Source organism: Pteropus alecto, unplaced genomic scaffold (genome assembly GCF_000325575.1).
Source record: "Pteropus alecto unplaced genomic scaffold, ASM32557v1 scaffold166, whole genome shotgun sequence".
In the NCBI taxonomy this organism is placed as follows: domain Eukaryota; kingdom Metazoa; phylum Chordata; class Mammalia; order Chiroptera; family Pteropodidae; genus Pteropus; species Pteropus alecto.
This window is the reverse complement of record NW_006439757.1, coordinates 477,969-490,219: the sequence shown is the minus strand read 5'-3', so window position 1 is coordinate 490,219 and position 12,251 is coordinate 477,969. Positions and strand designations below refer to the sequence as shown.

General features: G+C 43.4%; 1 protein-coding gene across 1 annotated transcript; it reads left to right on the top strand.

Moving 5' to 3' along the window:
* Positions 1 to 1,278: 1,278 nt before the first annotated feature.
* NEFL (neurofilament light) lies at positions 1,279 to 5,508 on the top strand. Its single transcript, XM_006916954.2, has 4 exons — positions 1,279 to 2,348; positions 3,333 to 3,457; positions 3,887 to 4,206; positions 4,794 to 5,508. Exons 1-4 carry the CDS (start codon positions 1,302 to 1,304, stop codon positions 4,928 to 4,930), a joined length of 1,629 nt encoding a protein of 542 aa, XP_006917016.1. The 5' UTR covers positions 1,279 to 1,301; the 3' UTR covers positions 4,931 to 5,508.
* Positions 5,509 to 12,251: the final 6,743 nt, after the last annotated feature.

Sequence of the window (12,251 nt, the reverse complement as noted above, 5' to 3'; positions counted from 1 at the left end):
ATAGGTTCAGGTATCTAGGCGTTTCCTAAAGGAAATCCATGGATTCCTTACTGTACCTGTTACCTACTTATTACAGTGAATCGGGAGAAAGAATTGTCCGCCCCAGAACGAGATGTCCTAGGTCTCAGAGTTGCGGGGAAACCGCCCTGGGGCTCGGCTCTGGGCTGGCAGCAGCCGCTTCCCTCGGAGTCAGCCATCTGCATGGCTCGTTGAAATCATCAGGTTGGGTGCTATGAAGGTGTAAAAGGAGGGAAAGGGGCTTTTAATGTGACGGGGTTGGAGAAGTCAAGCGGGAATTCAGCTTGAGGAAAATGAAGGTAGCATTTACAGTCCGAAGTACCCTCTCCGGAGCTCACGGCTGCGTGTGCAGTAGGGTTTTTCCCCGGTTCATTTCCAACTCATTCTCGGCTCTCCTCCAGCTACACGATAGACCACATTACAAGCCACAAGCATCGGAGGCTTCATTCCTCACAAAGAAATGAGAAAAATCTAAGAACACAAAAAAGCCGATACCTGCTCTAGAGGTTTATAAACGCTAAAATTAACACCTGCAGTGCTGCAGTTTTAACGTGTGTGTGTGTGTGTGAAGAAACAACGCATTGAAGGAAAAAAAATAACCAGGAGAAAGGGAGATGAATTAAAGAAAGTACCAGAAATAGCTACATACAAAGATATAGAAAACTTTCTTTCATATATGCCGCAGACAGGCATCCTTTGACTATCATCTGAACCTCCAGTGCCCTAGGGTAACTGCATTGTCACCATTAACACTAAGGGAGATGATGACGGGGACCCCTGGTGGGGAAGCAGCGAGTTAGGGGAGAGGATGTCTTCGAGGTACCGGAATCTGGAAAACTAAGGTGTCAGTAGGGAGTGAGAACCTGTTATTAGGGATACTTCAGACTCCGAGTGATACGGGGTCAAGAAGTAAGTAGAACGGGGTGGGGTAAGCAAATGATTGAGGAGTATGGAGTCTCAGAGAAAACAGGGGGCCGCAGAGAAAAGTAGAAGAGTCGAGAGAGCCGCAGCACCCCAGCGGTCTGTCGCTCGCCCCCGCCTTCCTTTTGCGCAGAATCCTCCTCCGGCTGCAGCAGCGCTGCCCCCAACGGCCGCGCGCGCTGTGATCGATCGCAGGCTGCGTCAGAATTCTCCCTGCATATAAATACGGGTGGCAGAACCGCGCCGAGCCGCACACAGCCATCCATCCTCCCCTCTCCCTTTCCCTCTCCCTCTTTCTCCCATTCTTCTTTCTCTGTAGGCCTCTGTCCCCACCGCCAGTCAGAGGGGCACCGACCGCCACCATGAGTTCCTTTAGCTACGACCCGTACTACTCGACCTCCTACAAGCGGCGCTACGTGGAGACGCCCCGGGTGCACATCTCCAGCGTGCGCAGCGGCTACAGCACCGCGCGCTCCGCTTACTCCAGCTACTCGGCGCCTGTCTCCTCCTCGCTGTCCGTGCGCCGCAGTTACTCGTCCAGCTCCGGCTCCTTGATGCCCAGTCTCGAGAACCTCGACCTGAGCCAGGTAGCCGCCATCAGCAACGACCTTAAGTCGATCCGCACCCAGGAGAAGGCGCAGCTGCAGGACCTCAACGACCGCTTCGCCAGCTTTATCGAGCGCGTGCACGAACTGGAGCAGCAGAACAAGGTCCTGGAAGCGGAGCTGCTGGTGCTGCGCCAGAAACACTCGGAGCCGTCGCGCTTCCGGGCACTGTACGAGCAGGAGATCCGCGACCTGCGCCTGGCAGCAGAAGACGCCACCAACGAGAAGCAGGCGCTGCAGGGCGAACGTGAGGGGCTGGAGGAGACTCTGCGCAATCTGCAGGCGCGCTACGAAGAGGAGGTGCTGAGCCGCGAGGACGCGGAGGGGCGGCTGATGGAAGCGCGCAAAGGCGCAGACGAAGCGGCTCTCGCCCGAGCGGAGCTAGAAAAGCGCATCGACAGCCTGATGGACGAAATCGCCTTTCTGAAGAAGGTGCACGAAGAGGAGATCGCCGAGCTTCAGGCGCAGATCCAGTATGCGCAGATCTCCGTGGAGATGGACGTGTCCTCCAAGCCCGACCTCTCCGCCGCGCTCAAGGACATCCGCGCCCAGTACGAGAAGCTGGCTGCCAAGAACATGCAGAACGCCGAAGAGTGGTTCAAGAGCCGCTTCACGGTGCTGACCGAGAGCGCCGCCAAGAACACCGACGCGGTGCGCGCCGCCAAGGACGAGGTGTCCGAGAGCCGCCGCCTGCTCAAGGCCAAGACCCTGGAGATCGAAGCGTGCCGGGGCATGAACGAAGCGCTGGAGAAGCAGCTGCAGGAGCTTGAGGACAAGCAGAATGCCGACATTAGTGCTATGCAGGTACCGCACTAGGCGAAACACAGCGGGGAGCGGGAGAGGGCCGCATAATCGAGTTGCGGCGGAGGTGTCGAGGACGCGCCCAGAAAGTGGAGACCGGAGATGAGGCCTCTACAAGCAGCTGTCAGGCTGCAGGACTTGGCTCCTTTGACTGTGTGGGAAGGGTGGGGCACTTGGGGGGCTGGAGTGGGGGCGCGACTGCAGTCTGGGAAGTCATGCTTGGTGCAGTGGATTTCACGTTTCCCATTAAAGCTGCCCACACTGCAGGGTGTTAGGTGGGGTGGGCGAAGTGGTGGGGGTGGGAGCTGGGCACGCCTCCGGCCCTCCTCTCTATTGTCCTGCTTCAGCCACCAGTTGCTCTGCGGCACGGATTGGACTGTCTGGTTAATACAGCGAAGAGCTCTCATTAGCTCTGAAGGATGCTTGTGACCAGCATGCTTTCTGACTAGTTTTACTAATCACTCCTTTCCCTTAGTAGGCAGACAAGAATACAGCCCAAATCGTAGTAGGTAATGATGTTCACAGTAAGACATTTCTTTTTTAAGGATATCCATCTTCTGGGGAGGAGAAAAAATAATGTAGATAAGTAGAAAATATCTTAGATAAATTTTTTTTTTTAATCTAGCTACTTCCTTCACCTATAAAGAAATGGATTACTTTCCTGTGACCTGGATAAAGTTAACCAATGAATGAGAAAAGTCAATTTAGTTCCTTTTAATGATGATCATTAGACAAAAGAATTTTTTCCAATCAAATAATTTTTTCCATCAGTTTTTTAAAATTATTTTTTTGCTGTCATGTTTCATGAAGCTGGTTTTTTTTTTTTTTTTTTTTAAGGCAAGGAAAGAAAGGTTAAAAAAGAAAAGGCAGTTGATTTAGGAGAAATTTCATCTAAGGTGGGCACTTTGCAGCTATACTGCAGTAAAGTGATAGCAGTAGGTGTACGTGCTTGGATTTCTTTTCTTTCCTTTCTTTTTTTCCCAACAGGACACAATCAACAAATTAGAAAATGAGCTGAGAACCACAAAGAGTGAAATGGCACGGTACTTGAAAGAATACCAAGACCTCCTCAATGTGAAGATGGCTTTGGACATTGAGATTGCAGCTTACAGGTAAACACTGAGGGTCAGAGGCTGCAGCCATTCAGCCTCGGGACAAAATTCAGACTTCATTTATGTTGAATTGGAAAACTTCAAGAATAATCCTTTGAAATAATTGTTTGTTCTTTGGATTTTTCCAAGTAAGTATTTAGATAACTATATTAGAATTTAATTATATAAGTCCTATCCTTACCTTTCTATTACATTTAAAATTTAATAGGACCATTTTTTTTTTAAAGTTTTTTGTTGTTATTGTTATTGTCGTTCTGTCTTAGTCACAGTATCCCCAGTCATTAGGTTTTGGTGATTGCCATCTTGCTCTAGTTTGTGCCTTTAAGGATGGCATTAGGGGAAGATGATGCTTAATAGGCTCAGAGCAAGTCATTCAGCACACTTCCTGCATTCATGTCTGTTAACTGCACCATGCCCCTGCTTCCTCAGGAAACTCCTGGAAGGTGAGGAGACCCGGCTCAGTTTCACCAGTGTGGGAAGCTTAACCAGCGGCTACTCCCAGAGCTCCCAGGTCTTTGGCCGATCCGCCTATGGTGGTTTACAGACCAGCTCCTACTTGATGTCGGCACGCTCCTTCCCTTCTTACTACACCAGCCACGTCCAGGAGGAGCAGATTGAGGTGGAGGAGACCATTGAGGCTTCAAAAGCTGAGGAAGCCAAGGACGAACCCCACTCTGAAGGAGAAGCTGAGGAGGAGGAGAAGGACAAGGAAGGGGCAGAGGAAGAGGAGGGAGCAGAAGAGGAAGAAGGTAGGATAAAAAGACAAACCCCTCCAACTTCAAGTGCAAACTTCATGTAGATATTTGTTAGTAGGTGGATAAGATAAATGAAGCATTGTTTATGCCAAAGAAGTTCCATTCCAATATGAGTTTACAATGTTAAGATATTGTTTATCCTGTAGTGAGCATCTGGTTGGCTGTTCTCCCAAAGGTACACATTTCTCCTTAGCTTGGCAGTTTCTTGAAAATAGCATTTAAAAATATACCTCCCCCACCCTTGCCCCTGCTGTCTTCATTCCTACTAAACAGTTTCAAATATTTTCATTAAACATGGCAGTGTGGTGTCCTAAAGAATGAAAGTGAATATCAGGCACATGATAAAAGAAATTCTGAGGTCCTAGAAAAGAATAGAGCTTCCAGGACCTAGAAGTCATCTCATTCTATCTAAATATGCGTTCTTGGCAGTATTGTTGGTCGCATGTGTTTTGGGAAAGTAGAGCCAAGCGGTTTTGGGGAAGCATTCTGACATTTGTGATTTCCCCCCAAAACTAAGCAGAAATGTTTGGATTGGACTCACCCTGGATTGGGGGTTTGTACATTTTCTTTTTATGTTAAAGCTGCCAAGGAAGAATCTGAGGACGCGAAGGAGGAAGAAGGAGGTGAAGGTGAAGAGGAAGACAGCAAAGAAGTCGAAGAGGATGAGAAAAAAGATGAAGGTGCAGGGGAGGAGCAAGCAACCAAGAAGAAAGATTGAGGCCCCCTTTCCTTCATTATTCCAGGAATAATCCTCCCCAAATCAGATCAACCCCATCACCAACCAAGCAGTTGAGTTCCAGATACTATATGAATTAAGAAGTCAACATATGTATAATTCTGAGATGACTCAGGTTGGACATTAAATGTTGTGCTATGACTTTTCTCCTTATGCTGAGTATCTGTTTGCTTGCAGAGTGGCTTCCTGGCTTGCTGCCAGCCTGTGCATGGTCCATGCTTATGAGTTCAGGATCTGTGGCAATGTGAATAATTCAGATGTTTACAATTAAAAACATGTGAATAAGTGAATTCACTAATGTTAATGTTAAACTCCATGGAAAAAATAGTCCTTTGAACCTCTGGTGGTTAGAAATTAAAGACCTTGAATTATGTGCAATAAACAGTAAATAAAGTTACACTGAATGACATTTCTTGTGGTTGTTGACTTAATTCACCTATCTTAAAGAAGGCACCAGTATAAGCCACATACAAGTAAACTTGCCCTGCGGATTTTTCTTAAGCCGAAATATTAACAATTACAATGCATTTCTCCACTTAATTGGTAATTATGAGGGATACAGTTAAGTCATGACCATTTATGAAATATCTCCCTTCAAAAATTTTACTGAAAATGAACTTGAATAAACGGGAGTCTCTGGAGTTATTTTTCTTTTAAAATAAATAGTAATATACTTTGCCCCATAAAATGTATAATATAGTGTTAGGAATGGCTTTCTTGCAGGCGATTCTGAAATTATATGTTAAACATACACTTGATGGCAAACAGGTACCTTTAAAACTAGTATATAATAATAAATGCAATTTGGATAGAATATGAGTCCCACCTGGCCATCATTATAATCACATTAAAATATAGAGTCTAACTATCATGAGCAGAAGTTGAACCCAAGCAAATGACATAATCAGAAGGAATAATTTTTTAGAAATGTACAATTTTGGACAGAGAAAGTAAAAACATCAAAAGGTATTTGTCATTGCAAACATATTGCCTGCAATCCTGAGCTCATGATTTGGTGTGTTGTTAGCTTAATTCTGTTGCCTCAAATAAATAACATTTAATGCCACCTATTGTAAACCTTTTAAAAACTACAGAAACAGATAATGAAATTGTTATAAGTAACTAAAGTGGGGGGGGGGAGATTCTATATGTGTATGTTATGTTGCCACGTGTCTGCATGTGTATTGACAAATACTTGGATTTAAACGATAGCTCTGACTGGTTGGACACTGCATCAGCTACACACCCCATCGGTCCCCTCCGTCCACTGTAAAGTTGTGAAAGCTCTTGCACTTGCACTTGATGTGGAATGTTGATGAAATTATTATCTGCTGTTCCACTCTGTTCTTACACAATTGCTTTGTCAGTTAATTTTGTTCAATATTTGTTCTTTAGATAACTTTTAAAAATTATGGATTTAATTGAAGGCAAAGTGGTCTCCATTTAAAGTTATCCGATCCCTTCACATTACCTATTTCTAGTTAAATATATGTCACCAAGTAAATAGGTAAAATACTGCTTTATCTATCATGGTACTATGGATTTGAACTATGAAGATTCTCAGTACATTGACTTCTGTAAAGACTAGGAGTCACCTCAGAAACCAAGCTTTTCACAGTTATGTTCATGAAATGTGGAATGTTGCATATGGTAAACCTCAGAGAGATGCAAATTACATGTAAAAAAGTAAATTTAGCCAAATGGAAACAGCTGGTTGCTTTGAGAATTATTTGAACATTGTACCATACTCTATCCTGTGTGCCATAATAAAATACTGAAAAACCTAAACTAAGTGGATTTGAAGTTTTTTTTTAAAAAATGTCCTCAAATTTGGTACTTTATTCAGTACCTTCTCCCTTCTGCCCCACCTCCCCACAAACTCCAATTGTCTTTCAGTAGTCTCTCTCCCAGTTAATGATGCCACTTCCTACTCATCCAATTCTACAAGCTAGAGACGGGGCATGGCATCAGACTGCCTATTTCCTCTACTCAGTCCCTCTAGGCTAATTTATTACCAAGTCCTATTGATTTTACTGCCTACATATGCCGAATACATCCACATTTCTCCAGTGACGCTGCCACCTCTCCAAGAAACCTCCCACTGCCTACACTTGTCCTTGGATCAGCACACAACAATAAGCTAATGTTTTAGAAAAGAGAATTTGATTATACCATCCCCTTGATAAAAACTCTCCAATAGTTTCCCATTTTTTAAATATAGGAACCAAACATTTTAAGGTGCTCTTCAAGGCCTGCATAAACTTGACCCCAAACTATTTCTGTGACCTCATCCTATGTGTACCCCTGTGCCCCTCTCTTCTGGTGCTCCTGCACCCTGGCCTGCTGCCCTCCCACCTGCCACAGGGTTTTTGCTGGTTTATCTGTCTGGAGTTCTCTTTCTTCATTCCTTCCCTCAATGTTGCCCAGATTTAGGCTTAGTTATTTTTCTCTTGTGGAAGCGTCCCTTGACTGGACCTAATTCCTCCATTAAATGCTTAAGATCATGTAGACTTTGTAGACTTTGTAGACTTTTACATACTTGTAATCAGCATCAATTTCCATGATCGTTTGAGAAACATCTGCATCGCCTGCTATAGTGCAATCTTCAGAAGATGTCAGTCTGACCTCTTGCTTGCCATTTGTCTCCTAGCAACTAGCACCTTTCCTACCACAGGAGAGCATAATAGATATTAATTGAATTTAAAAATTCTTGCTAGATTAAAATGCCTTCAGGATGACTAGAAAGCCAAGAGTAGTTAATAACCAGTCCCAATCTAGTCAACACCTTGTGGAAAGAGCAGAAAAGAAAGAATCAAGTGTCTATTCTGGATTCTAGCCTTGTTAGTCATGGTTCTCTGGCCATCCTCACCCCCACTCTCACTCTGGCCTCAATCTTCTCAGCTGCATCAGGGTTCAACAGCTGATGTCTCAGATCCTTTCTAGAATCATCATTCAAAATTTCCTGAAAAACTTTTACAAGCTCAGACTAAATAGCTGAATGTGAAACACACATATAACTATTATGTTCACATGAAAATCCATCACTCTAAGGGAATTATTAAACTTAATGTCCAGTTTCATTCCTAGAATTAAGTCGGTAAGCAATTAATTTGATTTCTTTTTTTTTTCCACATGGAGATTCTAGTGCTGTTAGAATAGTTACTATGTCCCAGGCAGTGATCCAAGTGCTTATAAGTATTAACTCATCAATTCCTTTCTTACAACAATGGTATCAGTCCAGTATGATTATCCTCCTCATTTTACAGATGAGGTATTAAGGTCAGGTAACTTAACCGAGGTCACATAGGTAGTTTGCGGCAGGACTGACATCCAAACCTCACAGTCCAGCTCTGAAGTCCATGCCCTGAACTGATACACCCACTGTCTCCTTTGCCATCTATCTTGGGAGGCATCCTCAGGAAATCAGAGCATATTTTCTCAGGTGTGTGTTGTGACCGTGGCCTGGGAGTTTCCACACAATTATTGAAATTCTTATAAAGCATTCAAGGGGTTTACATTCACAGCATTCCATTGTACTTACTTAGGATGCGCAAGCTTTTCTTGAATCCCTTTGATTATTTTTCTCCATATCTCAATCCCTCTGCTTAATTTGAAGCTGTTGGAAGGCAGGAATCAGATTTTATAAACAGATGAAATTAAAGTTAATATTTTCAAATCATCCTTGGAAAGGTGTAACAGCAGACCAAACAAACAAACAAACAAACAAACAAATAAATAAATTTCTTTCATAACACAACATCCAAAGTGCCTTGTGTTTAGTGGGCATCTTAATAAAAGTTTCTAGAATGGCAAAGGTTTAGTATTTGCGAGAATCTTTCATAAACATGGACAGGATGGAGAATCTCTTTTCTCGCTTGGAGACAGAGTGTGAGATGTCAGAATTGACCCAGCCATGGTTCATACAGGCGTATGTCATTTTATTGCATTTCGCTTTATTGAGCTTCGCAGATGCTAGAGTTAAGCAGGGGAAGGTGACATGACCTTTCTGTTTCATAAAGACCACTCTGGCTCTAGTGTAGAGAATGGATTCAGGGAGGCAGGAATCAAAGTAGAGAGACTAACTAAATGGGTGTTTTAGTTCAGGTAAGAGAAGATTGTATGTGACTTAGAAAAGGACAGTAGCAGTAGAGATAGTGTAATGTGGTGTGTTTTAGGAAAGTTTTGAGGTTTTTTGTTTGTTTTTTTACTGGCAGGATAAATGCATGAAAAGAGACAGTTGTAAACATTATCTTCTTTTTGATAACTACATATTTCAACAAATTAACATGTAGTATGTATATTAGTTATCTATTGCTACATAATATATCACTCCAAAGCTTTGTGACTTAAAACAACCCAATCACTCATTATTTCTTAGTTTCTGCAGATCAGAAATTTGGGAGTGGCTCAGTTGGGATATTCTGGCTCTGGTTCTCTAATTGGGTTGCAGTCAGACGTTGGCTGAGGTTACTGTTACCTGAAGGCTTGGGTAGGCCTGCAGAAGGTGGCTTACTCACTTGGCTGGCAATTTCTTCTCCATATGGGTCTTTCCATGGAGCTGCTTGAAGATCCTTGCAACATGGCGGCTGGCCTCCCCCAGACCAAGATCTCCAACAAACCAAGGCAAAAGTTGCCATGTCATTTATGACCTAACCTTGAAAGTCACATATCATCATTACCACTTATTCTCTTGGTCTTATTCAATATGAGAGGGAACTATAAAAGTCCAGAAAAACCAAAAAGTGAAGATCACTGGTGGCTACAATAAGATAGTGCGCATGTAATTCTTTCTTTTATAAACAATCATCCATTCAAGAGATTCCAAAACAATTCCAGCTTCAAGTATTTTCCTTGTTCTCATAAGTATACTCATTCTTATTTGATCACGTGTCCCAATTTAAGTTTAAAAATATGTTAATGAAAATTATAGGCAGCTTTGGCAATGAATATCTTCATCAATGGAGAGCTTCATCTTTGTCCTTTTAGGGAAGTATTTAGCAATTCTCCTAATGGGGTTATGTGTTCAAAAGACATTATGTACATTTTAATAGATGTTGATATTTAACCTCACATTTTTTCTATAAAGCTTGACAGCTACACTTCAAGGCCTTAGCTTTCTTGCATTAATTCATTTGAAATGAAATGTATATTATTTTAATTGAGATAAGTATCGTGGCAGCTAATATACAACTTATGGTAAGTTATCACAGAAAAATAAAAGTGTTGATTGTTTTGCGAAAGAGTGAACCTCATCACAGTTGACATGTTAGTTTTTTTTTTTTTTTTAATATCGTAGGTTCTGATATAGGGCACACATGATTTAAAATGGGACACTTCTAATAAGCAAAAGCCATGTTGATAACAAGTAGTTTTAAATATGAAGTGGCTTCATAAATAAACTGAGATGCTGTAGATGAGGCTTAGGTTTCTTAAAGGTATTAAAGACATTTTCATTTGTATATTGATGACCGTTAATCCCTTTACTTTTAGCTAAATGTCATTCTTTCAATCTATGACCACTCTACATCCTTATAATTTCATATGGAGCATAGGCCATTTCCTGATGTGATCATTAAAAAAAAAAAAACTGGCAGGATGCTTTGATGCAGCAAAACTAATATTTCCTTTTACTCTACGTCTAGCCCATTATTACAAACAGAAACCTTATATTAAAAAGTCTGTGTTTTATCCAATCATCTCTCATTTGAGAGGAAGGACTGATCTGCTCATTCTAACTTGTTGGTTTGTTTCTCATCATTTACTCACAGGAGAACCCAGAGTTTTCACTGCAGAGGTTCACACACACACACACACACACACGCACACACACACGAGAATATGTGTGAAAGAAATTCTCAACTGTAAGCCACAAATCATTCACACAGTTTAAGACAGAAAGATTAGTGTCAGACATGTGAAACCAGAGGGAGATTTTGAGGTGAGAATAAATGTGCCACCTTCCCTAGGCACAGACACGATGTATTTGTTAGTTGGCCTCCATGGTTCGTGGGGGTTCTGAAGACTAACAGCTGCAGTAATGCTAATTACTAATGGGAGAAGAAAATGTCAGCACGAGTGACCTGAGACTGTGAACTAAGTAACCAAGTCTCCGAAGGGACACTTTAGTGACCTAGTAGGAACATCTGATAAACAGAAGGAGCCAGAGACCCAGCTCGTCCTGTTTCTCCTCTGTTTGGGCTACTGGCCTTTCCCAGTTCTTTCAGTTCTACCTGAATAGTGGAAATTAGAAAACAAGTGTGACTTCTGAAAATACCTTAGCGCCCCTGGCTCCCCCGCTACACGCCCCCCGACCCCAGCCCCGGCCCTCCACCCGTGGGTGGGGGGTGGGGAACTCAGCCTGAGTGTCCAGACAGTAGGGAGTAGAAGCTGATTTCAACTCCTATAGCATCAGGGCACTTTTCATGGGGTGACCCACCGCCCTTAAACAAAAGGCTCCTTTTCAGGCAAAGCAATCAATTTGACTTATTTGCTTTTTTTGGAGGGGGCATATTATTTAGACACCCTATTTCAGCTTTTTATTCTGAGAGGGTGCGAGACGGCCATCTCCCTGATCAAGTCACAGAAGCCGGGAGCCTTGCAGCCCTGCCCCTCTCCACGTCCCACTGTAAAACGCTTTGCTCAAACTCAGGGACAATTTAGGAAAAAGAGTAGAAAAGTGCTTCCTTTCAACCACTGGCAGAGCATATTTCCTGAGAAGATGAAGGTCTATTTGTAGATTAAGGCATCTTTCTCGGCTTCTTAGGACCGACTCCCCTCACAGCTAGATCCCTCTCGAGTCGCCCTTCGCCCCTCCCCGCCCCCCCCTTCGCCCGCGCCGCCCCCCGTGGTGCAGCCGGAAGGAGAAAGGGAGGCAGGACCTGCGCCCCATTTCTTCCTGGGCAGGGACACGTGACTGAGGACACCGCAGTCCCCTCTGTGAAGAGCTGGGGTGTGTTTCTAGACAGGACTGAGCACATTCGATGGTGTTTTAGGATTACACTGGAAAGACATAACATTCTAATATCTCTTTTTTAATAACTTAAACGACGAATATCCCAAACCTGTGAGACTCCAAAGAGATGAGATGAAAGTCTTTGAAAACTCAAAATGCTCCAGGAAGGCCTAATGTCACTTTCCCCTCCCTACAGTAGCGTTTCCACTGTCAGCAGCACCTTGGGTTTCTGCACCTTCAGTTCTGCCTCGGCGACACCCCACTGTCACGTCGTAGATGGCCACAGCTGTCTTCTTTCCTCTATCTTTTTTTCTTTCCATCGGACAAGGAGAGACAGAAAGATGGGGGTGG

Bases quoted from the DNA above. Each gene is read 5' to 3' on its own strand.
- NEFL (XM_006916954.2), top strand. From the start codon at position 1,302: ATGAGTTCCTTTAGCTACGACCCGTACTACTCGACCTCCTACAAGCGG. The intron at 3,458-3,886 runs GTAAACACTGAG...CTGCTTCCTCAG, and splicing joins ATTGAGATTGCAGCTTACAG to GAAACTCCTGGAAGGTGAGG. The intron at 4,207-4,793 runs GTAGGATAAAAA...TTTATGTTAAAG, and splicing joins GGGAGCAGAAGAGGAAGAAG to CTGCCAAGGAAGAATCTGAG.